At 45.4% G+C, this 16,789-nt stretch overlaps 1 protein-coding gene across 4 annotated transcripts in view; it reads left to right on the top strand.

Moving 5' to 3' along the window:
- The window catches only part of LOC139574838 (protein FAM193B-like), a 39,156-nt gene extending 28,768 nt beyond the window's left edge, over window positions 1-10,388 (top strand). For all 4 annotated transcript variants that reach the window (XM_071399786.1, XM_071399785.1, XM_071399784.1 and 1 more), the window contains 4 exons: window positions 31-273; window positions 6,329-7,268; window positions 8,513-8,588; window positions 9,928-10,388. In XM_071399786.1, the coding sequence (XP_071255887.1) occupies window positions 31-273; window positions 6,329-7,268; window positions 8,513-8,588; window positions 9,928-10,024 (1,356 nt within the window). In that variant the 3' untranslated portion in view covers window positions 10,025-10,388. The remainder of the gene's footprint in view (window positions 1-30; window positions 274-6,328; window positions 7,269-8,512; window positions 8,589-9,927) is intronic.
- Window positions 10,389-16,789: the final 6,401 nt, after the last annotated feature.

The following is a 16,789-nucleotide window of genomic DNA, read 5'->3' as shown; positions in this document are numbered from 1 at the left end:
TAACCATCTATCTGTCTCTCCCCACCTCAGGAGAAGCAAACCCAGGCGGGTAGTGGTGATGGTGAGGGAGCTGGTAGCGACCCCCCCTCAACCCCTCCAGAGCCCAGTGAGGACCCAGACCACTTCAGTCAGGAGGAGGAGGAGGAGGATGTGGACGGGGAGGACGGTGAAGGCCCGGAGGCTAGTCGGCTGCTGGAGTGGCCCCAGTTGGAACTAGAGAGGGTCAACTCCTTCCTGACCTCTCGGCTAGAGGAGATCAAAAACACCATCAAGGTAAGGATAACTACTCCTTCCTGACCTCTCGGCTAGAGGAGATCAAGAACACCATCAAGGTAAGGATAACTGCTCCTTCCTGACCTCTCGGCTAGAGGAGATCAAAAACACCATCAAGGTAAGGATAACTGCTCCTTCCTGACCTCTCGGCTAGAGGAGATCAAAAACACCATCAAGGTAAGGATAACTACTCCTTCCTGACCTCTCGGCTAGAGGAGATCAAAAACACCATCAAGGTAAGGATAACTGCTCCTTCCTGACCTCTCGGCTAGAGGAGATCAAAAACACCATCAAGGTAAGGATAACTGCTCCTTCCTGACCTCTCGGCTAGAGGAGATCAAAAACACCATCAAGGTAAGGATAACTGCTCCTTCCTGACCTCTCGGCTAGAGGAGATCAAAAACACCATCAAGGTAAGGATAACTGCTCCTTCCTGACCTCTCGGCTAGAGGAGATCAAAAACACCATCAAGGTAAGGATATCTGCGTCCCAAATGACTCCCTATTCCCTAAATAGTGTGCTACTTTTAACCAGGGCCTATGGGCAAAACTAATGCACTATATAGGGAATAGGGTGCCATCTGGGACTTATGATCATTGTCCATATGTAGGGCACTATAAAATCCGTAAGGCGGAAGGAGTTCAACAACATTTTTTGGATTGAATTTAGTAGGAAATCAACTTTACTGAACAAATAATATAAACGCAACATGTAAAGTGTTGGTCCCGTGTTTCATGAGATGAAATTAAAGATCCCAGAAAGTTTCCATACACACACAAAAAGCTTATTTCTCTCAAATTTTGATGAAGCTGAGGAGCTTTTCTGTTTGTAATAAAGCCTTTTTGTGGGGAAAAAACTTATCCTGATTGGCTGAGCCCGGCTCCTCAATGGTTTGGCCTGGCTCCTCAATGGTTTGGCCCGGCTCCTCAATGGTTTGGCCCGGCTCCTCAATGGTTTTGCCCGGCTCCTCAATGGTTTGACCCGGCTCCTCAATGGTTTGGCCCGGCTCTCAAGTGGGGGGGCTCGGCCCACCCATGTCTGTTCCCGGGGGTTTCCCACCCATGTCTGTTCCCCTGCCCAGTCAAATGAAATCCATAGATTAGGGCCTAATGAATTTATTTAAATTGACTGATTTCATAATATGAACTGTAACTCAGTAAAATCTTTGAAATTGTTGCATGTTGTGTTTTTATATTTTCATTCAGTATAAATGTATTGAATTTATTAGAAAATGTATTAATTTACCCAAGATTATGATAAGACATGGACAAAATTCATCAGTGATGTGTATTGTCCTTCAACTTTCTGATGAGGCAACACAGGCATGCCCCTGTCTGTTTTTCTACCACTTTGTGTAGCCGTTAGCGATGACGCTAATGATGACCATCTTCTGGTAGATGGAAAGCCTCTCCCAAGAAACCTTCTCAATTAAAGAAACGTTAACGACAAAGTAGTCTATGGCAGAATGATACCATGATTATTTGCATCAATCCTGTGGTGATTTGTTTAGCAAACTCGGCAATCGTACCAAAATAAAAATGTGGTAGATTCCTCAGTGGTCTCCTGCTGATGCTTTAAGTATCCTTAGGGATTTAGAACATTCAATTTTGGTTGTTTTTCTATAAAGAAAGTGTTATTTTTTTTATTTATTTTTTAGGGACTAAAACAGGGAAAAATCTGAACCTGGGGAAAAACTAAATGGTTTAAAGGGAATTAGGCGAAAAATGTAACCGATCATAATGGGCCCACTGATAACATGTAGTTATCGCCTAATGGTTGTCTCTTGTTATATTGTAAAGTAAGTACCCTTCTGGCTCAGACAAGGCTATCTCCTGTTTCTGTATTGAGTCAGCTTCACACCCTCTGGACAGGACACTAGTCTATGGCAGGACCTATTGTATTGAGTCAGCTTCACACCCACTGGACAGGACACTAGTCTATGGCAGGACCTATTGTATTGAGTCAGCTTCACACCCACTGGACAGGACACTAGTCTATGGCAGGACCTATTGTATTGAGTCAGCTTCACACCCTCTGGACAGGACACTAGACTATGGCAGGACCTATTGTATTGAGTCAGCTTCACACCCTCTGGACAGGACACTAGACTATGGCAGGACCTATTGTATTGAGTCAGCTTCACACCCACTGGACAGGACACTAGTCTATGGCAGGACCTATTGTATTGAGTCAGCTTCACACCCACTGGACAGGACACTAGTCTATGGCAGGACCTATTGTATTGAGTCAGCTTCACACCCTCTGGACAGGACACTAGTCTATGGCAGGACCTATTGTATTGAGTCAGCTTCACACCCACTGGACAGGACACTAGTCTATGGCAGGACCTATTGTATTGAGTCAGCTTCACACCCTCTGGACAGGACACTAGACTATGGCAGGACCTATTGTATTGAGTCAGCTTCACACCCACTGGACAGGACACTAGTCTATGGCAGGACCTATTGTATTGAGTCAGCTTCACACCCACTGGACAGGACACTAGTCTATGGCAGGACCTATTGTATTGAGTCAGCTTCACACCCTCTGGACAGGACACTAGTCTATGGCAGGACCTATTGTATTGAGTCAGCTTCACACCCACTGGACAGGACACTAGACTATGGCAGGACCTATTGTATTGAGTCAGCTTCACACCCACTGGACAGGACACTAGTCTATGGCAGGACCTATTGTATTGAGTCAGCTTCACACCCACTGGACAGGACACTAGTCTATGGCAGGACCTATTGTATTGAGTCAGCTTCACACCCACTGGACAGGACACTAGTCTATGGCAGGACCTATTGTATTGAGTCAGCTTCACACCCTCTGGACAGGACACTAGACTATGGCAGGACCTATTGTATTGAGTCAGCTTCACACCCACTGGACAGGACACTAGACTATGGCAGGACCTATTGTATTGAGTCAGCTTCACACCCACTGGACAGGACACTAGTCTATGGCAGGACCTATTGTATTGAGTCAGCTTCACACCCACTGGACAGGACACTAGTCTATGGCAGGACCTATTGTATTGAGTCAGCTTCACACCCACTGGACAGGACACTAGTCTATGGCAGGACCTATTGTATTGAGTCAGCTTCACACCCTCTGGACAGGACACTAGACTATGGCAGGACCTATTGTATTGAGTCAGCTTCACACCCACTGGACAGGACACTAGACTATGGCAGGACCTATTGTATTGAGTCAGCTTCACACCCACTGGACAGGACACTAGACTATGGCAGGACCTATTGTATTGAGTCAGCTTCACACCCACTGGACAGGACACTAGTCTATGGCAGGACCTATTGTATTGAGTCAGCTTCACACCCACTGGACAGGACTCTAGTCTATGGCAGGACCTATTGTATTGAGTCAGCTTCACACCCACTGGACAGGACTCTAGTCTATGGCAGGACCTATTGTATTGAGTCAGCTTCACACCCTCTGGACAGGACACTAGACTATGGCAGGACCTATTGTATTGAGTCAGCTTCACACCCACTGGACAGGACACTAGACTATGGCAGGACCTATGGTATTGAGTCAGCTTCACACCCTCTGGACAGGACACTAGTCTATGGCAGGACCTATTGTATTGAGTCAGCTTCACACCCACTGGACAGGACACTAGTCTATGGCAGGACCTATTGTATTGAGTCAGCTTCACACCCACTGGACAGGACACTAGTCTATGGCAGGACCTATTGTATTGAGTCAGCTTCACACCCACTGGACAGGACACTAGTCTATGGCAGGACCTATTGTATTGAGTCAGCTTCACACCCACTGGACAGGACACTAGTCTATGGCAGGACCTATTGTATTGAGTCAGCTTCACACCCTCTGGACAGGACACTAGTCTATGGCAGGACCTATTGTATTGAGTCAGCTTCACACCCACTGGACAGGACACTAGTCTATGGCAGGACCTATTGTATTGAGTCAGCTTCACACCCTCTGGACAGGACACTAGTCTATGGCAGGACCTATTGTATTGATGGGGTTTGTCTATCTATTGATGTATTGTTTATATTTGACATATTATTAGTCGCACATTGTCTAGTGAAAATAATCTAGTCTTTTAGGGGTGGTTTCTGAGACTCAAATGAAGCATAGTCTTGGAGAATATAATCTAGTCTTTTAGGGGTGGTTTCTGAGACTCAAATGAAGCATAGTCTTGGAGAATATAATCTAGTCTTTTAGGGGTGGTTTCTGAGACTCAAATGAAGCATAGTCTTGGAGAAAATAATCTAGTCTTTTAGGGGTGGTTTCTGAGACTCAAATGAAGCATAGTCTTGGAGAAAATAATCTAGTCTTTTAGGGGTGGTTTCTGAGACTCAAATGAAGCATAGTCTTGGAGAAAATAATCTAGTCTTTTAGGGGTGGTTTCTGAGACTCAAATGAAGCATAGTCTTGGAGAAAATAATCTAGTCTTTTAGTGGTGGTTTCTGAGACTCAAATGAAGCATAGTCTTGGAGAAAATAATCTAGTCTTTTAGGGGTGGTTTCTGAGACTCAAATGAAGCATAGTCTTGGAGAAAATAATCTAGTCTTTTAGGGGTGGTTTCTGAGACTCAAATGAAGCATAGTCTTGGAGAAAATAATCTAGTCTTTTAGGGGTGGTTTCTGAGACTCAAATGAAGCATAGTCTTGGAGAAAATAATCTAGTCTTTTAGGGGTGGTTTCTGAGACTCAAATGAAGCATAGTCTTGGAGAAAATAATCTAGTCTTTTAGGGGTGGTTTCTGAGACTCAAATGAAGCATAGTCTTGGAGAAAATAATCTAGTCTTTTAGGGGTGGTTTCTGAGACTCAAATGAAGCATAGTCTTGGAGAAAATAATCTAGTCTTTTAGGGGTGGTTTCTGAGACTCAAATGAAGCATAGTCTTGGAGAAAATAATCTAGTCTTTTAGGGGTGGTTTCTGAGACTCAAATGAAGCATAGTCTTGGAGAAAATAATCTAGTCTTTTAGGGGTGGTTTCTGAGACTCAAATGAAGCATAGTCTTGGAGAAAATAATCTAGTCTTTTAGGGGTGGTTTCTGAGACTCAAATGAAGCATAGTCTTGGAGAAAATAATCTAGTCTTTTAGGGGTGGTTTCTGAGACTCAAATGAAGCATAGTCTTGGAGAAAATAATCTAGTCTTTTAGGGGTGGTTTCTGAGACTCAAATGAAGCATAGTCTTGGAGAAAATAATCTAGTCTTTTAGGGGTGGTTTCTGAGACTCAAATGAAGCATAGTCTTGGAGAAAATAATCTAGTCTTTTAGGGGTGGTTTCTGAGACTCAAATGAAGCATAGTCTTGGAGAAAATAATCTAGTCTTTTAGGGGTGGTTTCTGAGACTCAAATGAAGCATAGTCTTGGAGAAAATAATCTAGTCTTTTAGGGGTGGTTTCTGAGACTCAAATGAAGCATAGTCTTGGAGAAAATAATCTAGTCTTTTAGGGGTGGTTTCTGAGACTCAAATGAAGCATAGTCTTGGAGAAAATAATCTAGTCTTTTAGGGGTGGTTTCTGAGACTCAAGTGAAGCATAGTCTTGGAGAAAATAATCTAGTCTTTTAGGGGTGGTTTCTGAGACTCAAATGAAGCATAGTCTTGGAGAAAATAATCTAGTCTTTTAGGGGTGGTTTCTGAGACTCAAGTGAAGCATAGTCTTGGAGAAAATAATCTAGTCTTTTAGGGGTGGTTTCTGAGACTCAAATGAAGCATAGTCTTGGAGAAAATAATCTAGCTCAATGGAGCATATACATCGGAACAAAATTTAGTTCAGTACTAGGCTTAATCTGTCCATGAAACCGGTCCTGAATCTGTCCATGAAACCGGTCCTTAATCTGTCCATGAAACCGGTCCTTAATCTGTCCATGAAACCGGTCCTTAATCTGTTAATATCAGTGTTTCAGAGAGTGTATACTCTCTGCAATCTGAGAAACAGTTGAAACCCTGATTTAAGGCAGTTTAGTCGTTTTAAATGTTGGTTTATTAAACTTATTGCCGCTTTTCTTCTCTTTTCTAAAATAAAAACGTTGACCTTTGACCTTGCAGGACTCTATCCGGGCCTCGTTCTCCATGTACGACCTCAACCTGGATGTGAATGACTTCCCCAAAAAGGCTGCTACTCTGGAGGGCAACCATCTTCTCTCCCACCTCAACGGCTCTTCCTGCTCTGACCTGCAGCAGATAGATCTAGACCTGGCCCCTCTCTCCCTGGGTACCTTCAAGAGCCATCTGGACCTGGTCAGCGGCTGGGAGGAGGCCCATCCCCGGGACAACTCCCCCATCGGCCCCATCTCACCCCCGGCTTGTGCTACTGTACCTGGGGTAGGGGGACCATGGGCTGGTACTGGGGCGAAGGATGTTCAGAGGCTCCACACCACCCCCAGCCTCTCCAAGCTGATCCGGGTGCGTTCCCCAGAGAGGTGCCGCTCTGCTAGGCCTGAGAATAAACATCAGGCTCCTGCTTCCACCCAGACCTCCACCACGGTGGCTAAGCCTAAAGAGGAGACCCCAGCGGAGCCCAAGAGCATTACTATCCCTACTCCTGGGGCTGGGGTTAATGCTGGGGCTGGCAAGCTGAAGAAGGGCAAGAAGCAGCAGCAGCAGCAACGGCAGGACCAGCTGCCTCCAGAACAGAACCAGACCAGACCCGGATCCAAAGCAGCTGCAGAATCTCAGAAAACTGGTCCCAACAGTTCTGATGCTGTGGGTTCTAAGGCTGGTTCTGGTTCCAAACCACCACCTCACTCAGCTGAGAGCCAGAGAACCGGGCCAAGGAGGGCAGAGGAGACCAGGCCCACCCGGCAGCAGGCCACCAACGGGACAGTGAGTAGCTCGGGTGCTACCAGCACCCAAAGAGGGAAGGGGGAGGAGCAAGAGGCCAAAGGTCACTCTGTCACCTCAGCCAATCACAACCAAGCCCAGCAGCAGCCCAAGGGGAAGAATAAGAAGAACAAGAACAAGGGAGAGAAAACCAGCCGCAACATCGGTACGTTAGTTTAGATAACCCTCTAGTGGACTGTCTCTAGTGTTATACATGTAGGAGAGGAGACGTGTCAGGTATGTTAGTTTAGATAACCCTCTAGTGGACTGTCTCTAGTGTTATACATGTTGTAGGAGAGGAGACGTGTTAGTTTAGATAACCCTCTAGTGGACTGTCTCTAGTGTTATACATGTTGTAGGAGAGGAGACGTGTTAGTTTAGATAACCCTCTAGTGGACTGTCTCTTGTGTTATACATGTAGAAGAGGAGACGTGTTAGTTTAGATAACCCTCTAGTGGACTGTCTCTTGTGTTATACATGTAGAAGAGGAGACGTGTCAGGTACGTTAGTTTAGATAACCCTCTAGTGGACTGTCTCTAGTGTTATACATGTTGTAGGAGAGGAGACGTGTTAGTTTAGATAACCCTCTAGTGGACTGTCTCTTGTGTTATACATGTTGTAGGAGAGGAGACGTGTCAGGTATGTTAGTTTAGATAACCCTCTAGTGGACTGTCTCTAGTGTTATACATGTAGGAGAGGAGACGTGTCAGGTACGTTAGTTTAGATAACCCTCTAGTGGACTGTCTCTAGTGTTATACATGTAGGAGAGGAGACGTGTCAGGTACGTTAGTTTAGATAACCCTCTAGTGGACTGTCTCTAGTGTTATACATGTTGTAGGAGAGGAGACGTGTTAGTTTAGATAACCCTCTAGTGGACTGTCTCTAGTGTTATACATGTTGTAGGAGAGGAGACGTGTCAGTTTAGATAACCCTCTAGTGGACTGTCTCTAGTGTTATACATGTAGAAGAGGAGACGTGTCAGGTACGTTAGTTTAGATAACCCTCTAGTGGACTGTCTCTTGTGTTATACATGTAGGAGAGGAGACGTGTCAGGTATGTTAGTTTAGATAACCCTCTAGTGGACTGTCTCTAGTGTTATACATGTAGGAGAGGAGACGTGTCAGGTATGTTAGTTTAGATAACCCTCTAGTGGACTGTCTCTTGTGTTATACATGTTGTAGGAGAGGAGACGTGTCAGGTATGTTAGTTTAGATAACCCTCTAGTGGACTGTCTCTAGTGTTATACATGTAGGAGAGGAGACGTGTCAGGTATGTTAGTTTAGATAACCCTCTAGTGGACTGTCTCTTGTGTTATACATGTAGGAAGGGAGACGTCAGTGTGAATGATAAAGCGATCAGCCAGCATGTCCGTTCGTTGGTTGTGATGTTTCTGTCCTCTTTCTTCCCCAGAGGATGTGTTTCTCCCTAAAGACGTAGACCCAAAAGAAATGGATGAGATTGATCGTGAGGTGGAATACTTCAAACGGTAACGCTCAGCCTCTGTGACAATCCAAAACATTTAGTGCCGCTTTACCAAACAGACAAGAGATTCTTAGTCTTAAGACTAAACTTGGTCTTCGTCTGGGAAACTGGCCCTTGTGTTGTTTGTTGTTTTGCCGCCACCAGCCTCCTGTTCATTGAACCAGATTGTGATATTTCTCTCTCCCTCTTTCTCTCTCCCTCCATCTCTCTCCTCTTTCTCTCTCCCTCCATCTCTCTCCTCTTTCTATCTCTCTCCTCTTTCTCTCTCCCTCCATCTCTCTCCTCTTTCTCTCTCCCTCCATCTCTCTCCTCTTTCTCTCTCCCTCCATCTCTCTCCCTCCATCTCTCTCCCTCCATCTCTCTCCCTCCATCTCTCTCCCTCCATCTCTCTCCCTCCATCTCTCTCCTCTTTCTCTCTCCCTCCATCTCTCTCCTCTTTCTATCTCTCTCCTCTTTCTCTCTCCCTCCATCTCTCTCCTCTTTCTCTCTCCCTCCATCTCTCTCCTCTTTCTCTCTCCCTCCATCTCTCTCCTCTTTCTCTCTCCCTCCATCTCTCTCCTCTTTCTCTCTCCCTCCATCTCTCTCCTCTTTCTCTCTCCCTCCATCTCTCTCCTCTTTCTCTCTCCTCTTTCTCTCTCCCTCCATCTCTCTCCCTCTTTCTCTCTCCCTCTTTCTCTCTCCCTCCATCTCTCTCCTCTTTCTCTCTCCCTCCATCTCTCTCCCTCCATCTCTCTCCTCTTTCTCTCTCCCTCCATCTCTCTCCTCTTTCTCTCTCCCTCCATCTATCTCCCTCCATCTCTCTCCCTCCATCTCTCCCTCCATCTCTCTCTCTCTCCCTCCATCTCTCCTCTTTCTCTCTCCCTCCATCTCTCTCCTCTTTCTCTCTCCCTCCATCTCTCTCCTCTTTCTCTCTCCCTCCATCTCTCTCCCTCCATCTCTCTCCCTCCATCTCTCTCCCTCCATCTCTCTCCCTCCATCTCTCTCCCTCCATCTCTCTCCTCTTTCTCTCTCCTTCCTTCCATCTCTCTCCTCTTTCTCTCGCCCTCCATCTCTCTCCCTCCATCTCTCTCTTCTTTCTCTTTCCCTCCATCTCTTTCCCTCCATCTCTCTCCCTCCATCTCTCTCTTCTTTCTCTTTCCCTCCATCTCTTTCCCTCCATCTCTCTCCCTCCATCTCTCTCCCTCCATCTCTCTCCTCTTTCTCTCCCTCCATCCCTCTACTCTTTCTCTCTCCCTCCATCTCTCTCCCTCCATCTCTCTCCTCTTTCTCTCTCCTTCCATCTCTCTCCTCTTTCTCTCTCTCTCCTTTTTCTCTCTCCCTCCATCTCTCTCGTCTCTCTGTAGGTTTTGCCTTGACTCTGCTAAACAGACCCGCCAGAAGGTTGCAGTAAACTGGTCCAACTTTACCCTCAAAAAGGTTCCTTCCAACGCAGCCCAGTAACTGACGGGTTCTAGAATGCAGAACCCCCCCCCCCAACATAACTATGTCCATGCGACGGCCTGAGGCCTTCTCTTCTCTCATTCCCACTCCTCTTTTTCCTCACCAAGCCAAGGGACCCTGGTGCAACACCATTTTCTCATGCAGGACTGCGATACTGCGTTGCTATTGGCTGACAGCCAGGGATCGTTCACACACAGGGGCGACTGAGACTAGACTCTGCTGTTTCGCAACGACGGAGATGAGATCCAGGTTGAAACATGGAGAACTCACACCCTTCTGTTTATCAGATCTGATCTACTGTGTACTTCACTATGTAGTATGGAAAACAGTTACCTTATACAATAAAAAAGTGTTTTTATTGCAATTGTGGCACATTTTAACATTGTTGAAAACTTGTATTGTTATTGCTTGGTTTTATTTGGTGCTTCTGTTCTCCAAAGGTACTGACCCACGACCAACGACCCACGACCTAAGGTGTCTTTAGCTTAGGGTATCTCCCTCAACCCTCTGGATATCTGTCCATCTCTGTGGATAGGCACTGTTAAGACGATGAATCGCCTCTGAATTATTTTACAATGTTTTTATGGTATGGAGGACACGGGCGTTTTTTAAAAACTGTTCAAACACAATATACTGTCATACACCACCATGTGTGGGCTGGTTATCTATACTGTCATACACCACCATGTGTGGGCTGGTTATCTATACTGTCATAGGCACCACCATGTGTGGGCTGGTTATCTATACTGTCATAGACACCATGTGTGGGCTGGTTATCTATACTGTCATAGGCACCATGTGTGGGTTGGTTATCTATACTGTCATAGACACCATGTGTGGGCTGGTTATCTATACTGTCATAGACACCATGTGTGGGCTGGTTATCTATACTGTCATACACCACCATGTGTGGGCTGGTTATCTATACTGTCATAGACACCACCATGTGTGGGCTGGTTATCTATACTGTCATAGGCACCATGTGTGGGCTGGTTATCTATACTGTCATACACCACCATGTGTGGGCTGGTTATCTATACTGTCATAGACACCACCATGTGTGGGCTGGTTATCTATACTGTCATAGGCACCATGTGTGGGCTGGTTATCTATACTGTCATACACCACCATGTGTGGGCTGGTTATCTATACTGTCATACACCACCATGTGTGGGCTGGTTATCTATACTGTCATAGGCACCATGTGTGGGCTGGTTATCTATACTGTCATAGACCACCATGTGTGGGCTGGTTATCTATACTGTCATAGACACCACCATGTGTGGGCTGGTTATCTATACTGTCATAGGCACCATGTGTGGGCTGGTTATCTATACTGTCATACACCACCATGTGTGGGCTGGTTATCTATACTGTCATAGGCACCATGTGTGGGCTGGTTATCTATACTGTCATAGGCACCATGTGTGGGCTGGTTATCTATACTGTCATAGACACCATGTGTGGGCTGGTTATCTATACTGTCATAGACACCATGTGTGGGCTGGTTATCTATACTGTCATACACCACCATGTGTGGGCTGGTTATCTATACTGTCATACACCACCGTGTGTGGGCTGGTTATCTATACTGTCATAGGCACCATGTGTGGGCTGGTTATCTATACTGTCATAGACCACCATGTGTGGGCTGGTTATCTATACTGTCATAGACACCACAATGTGTGGGCTGGTTATCTATACTGTCATACACCACCATGTATGGGCTGGTTATCTATACTGTCATGGCCACCATGTGTGGGTTGGTTATCTATACTGTCATAGACCCCACCACCATGTGTGGGTTGGTTATCTATACTGTCATAGACCCCACCACCATGTGTGGGCTGGTTATATATACTGTCATAGACACCACCACCATGTGTGGGCTGGTTATCTATACTGTCATAGACACCACCACCATGTATGGGCTGGTTATATATACTGTCATAGACACCACCACCATGTATGGGCTGGTTATCTATACTGTCATAGACACCACCACCATGTATGGGCTGGTTATCTATACTGTCATAGACACCACCACCATGTGTGGGCTGGTTATCTATACTGTCATACACCACCATGTGTGGGCTGGTTATCTATACTGTCATAGACATCATGTGTGGGTTGGTTATCTATACTGTCATAGACACCACCACCATGTGTGGGCTGGTTATCTATACTGTCATAGACACCACCGCCATGTGTGGGCTGGTTATCTATACTGTCATAGACACCACCACCATGTATGGGCTGGTTATCTATACTGTCATAGACACCACTACCATGTGTGGGTTGGTTATCTATACTGTCATAGACCCCACCACCATGTATGGGCTGGTTATCTATACTGTCATAGACATCATGTGTGGGTTGGTTATCTATACTGTCATAGACACCACCACCATGTGTGGGCTGGTTATCTATACTGTCATAGACATCATGTGTGGGTTGGTTATCTATACTGTCATAGACACCACCACCATGTGTGGGCTGGTTATCTATACTGTCATAGACATCATGTGTGGGTTGGTTATCTATACTGTCATAGACACCACCACCATGTGTGGGCTGGTTATCTATACTGTCATAGACACCACCGCCATGTGTGGGCTGGTTATCTATACTGTCATAGACACCACCACCATGTATGGGCTGGTTATCTATACTGTCATAGACACCACTACCATGTGTGGGTTGGTTATCTATACTGTCATAGACCCCACCACCATGTATGGGCTGGTTATCTATACTGTCATAGACATCATGTGTGGGTTGGTTATCTATACTGTCATAGACACCACCACCATGTGTGGGCTGGTTATCTATACTGTCATAGACACCACCACCATGTATGGGCTGGTTATCTATACTGTCATAGACACCACCACCATGTATGGGCTGGTTATATATACTGTCATAGACACCACCACCATGTATGGGCTGGTTATCTATACTGTCATAGACACCACCACCATGTGTGGGTTGGTTATCTATACTGTCATAGACACCACCACCATGTATGGGCTGGTTATCTATACTGTCATAGACACCACCACCATGTGTGGGTTGGTTATCTATACTGTCATAGACACCACCACCATGTGTGGGTTGGTTATCTATACTGTCATAGACACCACCACCATGTATGGGCTGGTTATATATATAATGTCATAGACATCATGTGTGGGTTGGTTATCTATACTGTCATAGACACCACCACCATGTGTGGGTTGGTTATCTATACTGTCATAGACACCAACACCATGTATGGGCTGGTTATCTATACTGTCATAGACACCATGTGTGGGTTGGTTATCTATACTGTCATAGACCCCACCACCATGTGTGGGCTGGTTATCTATACTGTCATAGACACCACCACTATGTGTGGGTTGGTTATCTATACTGTCATAGACCCCACCACTATGTGTGGGTTGGTTATCTATACTGTCATAGACCCCACCACTATGTGTGGGTTGGTTATCTATACTGTCATTGACACCACCACCATGTGTGGGTTGGTTATCTATACTGTCATAGACACCACCACCATGTGTGGGCTGGTTATATATACTGTCATAGACACCACCACCATGTGTGGGTTGGTTATCTATACTGTCATAGACACCACCACCATGTGTGGGCTGGTTATCTATACTGTCATGGACACCATGTGTGGGTTGGTTATCTATACTGTCATAGACCCCACCACCATGTGTGGGCTGGTTATCTATACTGTCATAGACACCACCACCATGTGTGGGTTGGTTATCTATACTGTCATAGACACCACCACCATGTATGGGCTGGTTATCTATACTGTCATACACCACCATGTGGGTTGGTTATCCATACTGTCATAGACACCACCACCATGTATGGGCTGGTTATCTAAACTGTCATAGACATCATGTGTGGGTTGGTTATCTATACTGTCATAGACACCACCACCATGTGTGGGCTGGTTATCTATACTGTCATAGACACCACCACCATGTGTGGGCTGGTTATCTATACTGTCATAGACACCACCATGTATGGGCTGGTTATCTACTGTCATAGACACCACCACCATGTATGGGCTGGTTATATATACTGTCATAGACACCACCACCATGTGTGGGTTGGTTATCTATACTGTCATAGACACCACCACCATGTATGGGCTGGTTATCTATACTGTCATAGACACCACCACCATGTGTGGGTTGGTTATCTATACTGTCATAGACACCACCACCATGTGTGGGTTGGTTATCTATACTGTCATAGACACCACCACCATGTATGGGCTGGTTATATATATACTGTCATAGACATCATGTGTGGGTTGGTTATCTATACTGTCATAGACACCAACACCATGTATGGGCTGGTTATCTATACTGTCATAGACACCATGTGTGGGTTGGTTATCTATACTGTCATAGACACCACCACTATGTGTGGGTTGGTTATCTATACTGTCATAGACCCCACCACCATGTGTGGGTTGGTTATCTATACTGTCATAGACACCACCACCATGTGTGGGCTGGTTATATATACTGTCATAGACACCACCACCATGTGTGGGCTGGTTATCTATACTGTCATAGACACCATGTGTGGGTTGGTTATATATACTGTCATAGACACCATGTGTGGGCTGGTTATCTATACTGTCATAGACCCCACCACCATGTGTGGGTTGGTTATCTATACTGTCATAGACCCCACCACCATGTGTGGGCTGGTTATATATACTGTCATAGACACCACCACCATGTGTGGGCTGGTTATCTATACTGTCATAGACACCATGTGTGGGTTGGTTATCTATACTGTCATAGACACCATGTGTGGGCTGGTTATCTATACTGTCATAGACACCACCACCATGTGTGTGCTGGTTATCTATACTGTCATAGACACCACCACCATGTGTGTGCTGGTTATCTATACTGTCATAGACACCACCACCATGTGTGGGTTGGTTATATATATACTGTCATAGACACCACCACCATGTGTGGGCTGGTTATCTATACTGTCATAGACACCACCACTATGTGTGGGTTGGTTATATATACTGTCATAGACACCACCACCATGTATGGGCTGGTTATATATATACTGTCATGGACACCATGTGTGGGTTGGTTATCTATACTGTCATAGACCCCACCACCATGTGTGGGCTGGTTATCTATACTGTCATAGACACCACCACTATGTGTGGGTTGGTTATCTATACTGTCATAGACCCCACCACCATGTGTGGGCTGGTTATATATACTGTCATAGACACCACCATGTGGGTTGGTTATCCATACTGTCATAGACACCACCACCATGTGTGGGTTGGTTATCTATACTGTCATAGACACCACCATGTGGGTTGGTTATCTATACTGTCATAGACACCACCACCATGTGTGGGTTGGTTATCTATACTGTCATAGACACAGTGTGTGGGCTGGTTATCTATACTGTCATAGACACAGTGTGTGGGCTGGTTATCTATACTGTCATAGACACAGTGTGTGGGTTGGTTATCTATACTGTCATAGACACCATGTGGGCTGGTTATCTATACTGTCATAGACCCCATGTGTGGGCTGGTTATCCATACTGTCATAGACATCATGTGTGGGTTGTTTATCTATACTGTCATAGACACCATGTGTGGGCTGGTTATATATACCGTCATAGACATCATGTGTGGGTTGGTTATCTATACTGTCATAGACACCATGTGTGGGCTGGTTATATATACTGTCATAGACATCATTTGTGGGCTGGTTATATATACTGTCATAGACACCATGTGTGGGTTGGTTATCTATACTGTCAGACACCATGTGTGGGTTGGTTGTCTATACTGACAGACACCCTGTGTGGGTTGGTTATCTATACTGTCATAGACACCATTTGTGGGCTGGTTATCCACACTGTCATAGACTCCATGTGTGGGCTAGTTATCTATACTGTCATAGACACCGACACCATGCGTGAGTTGGTTATCTATAATGTCATAGACACCACCACCATGTGTGGGTTGGTTATATATACTGTCATAGACATCATTTGTGGGCTGGTTATATATACTGTCATAGACACCACCACCATGTGTGGGTTGGTTAACTATACTGTCATAGACACCACTACCATGTGTGGGCTGGTTATATATACTGTCAGACACCATGTGTGGGTTGGTTGTCTATACTGACAGACACCATGTGTGGGTTGGTTGTCTATACTGTCATAGACACCATGTGTGGGCTGGTTATCCATACTATCATAGACACCAACACCATGTGTGGGTTGGTTATCTATACTGTCATAGACTCCATGTGTGGGCTAGTTATCTATACTGTCATAGACACCGACACCATGCGTGAGTTGGTTATCTATACTGTCATAGACACCACCACCATGTGTGGGTTGGTTATCTATACTGTCATAGACACAACAACCATGTGTGGGTTGGTTATCTATACTGTCATAGACACCGACACCATGCGTGAGTTGGTTATCTATACTGTCATAGACACCACCACCATGTGGGTTTGGTTATCTATACTGTCATAGACACCATATATGTGCTGGTTATCTATACTGTCATAGACACCACCATGTGTTGGCTGGTTATCTACAATTGAAGTCGGAAGTTTACGTACACCTTTGCCAAATACATTTAAACTCAGTTTTTCACAATTTCTGACATTTAATCCTGGTAAAAATGTCCAGTCTTAGGTCAGTTAGGATCACCACTTT

Source organism: Salvelinus alpinus, chromosome 4 (genome assembly GCF_045679555.1).
Source record: "Salvelinus alpinus chromosome 4, SLU_Salpinus.1, whole genome shotgun sequence".
Taxonomy (NCBI): Eukaryota; Metazoa; Chordata; class Actinopteri; order Salmoniformes; family Salmonidae; genus Salvelinus; species Salvelinus alpinus.
The sequence above is the reverse complement of the archived record's forward strand: the minus strand, read 5'-3'. Positions and strand labels throughout refer to the sequence as shown.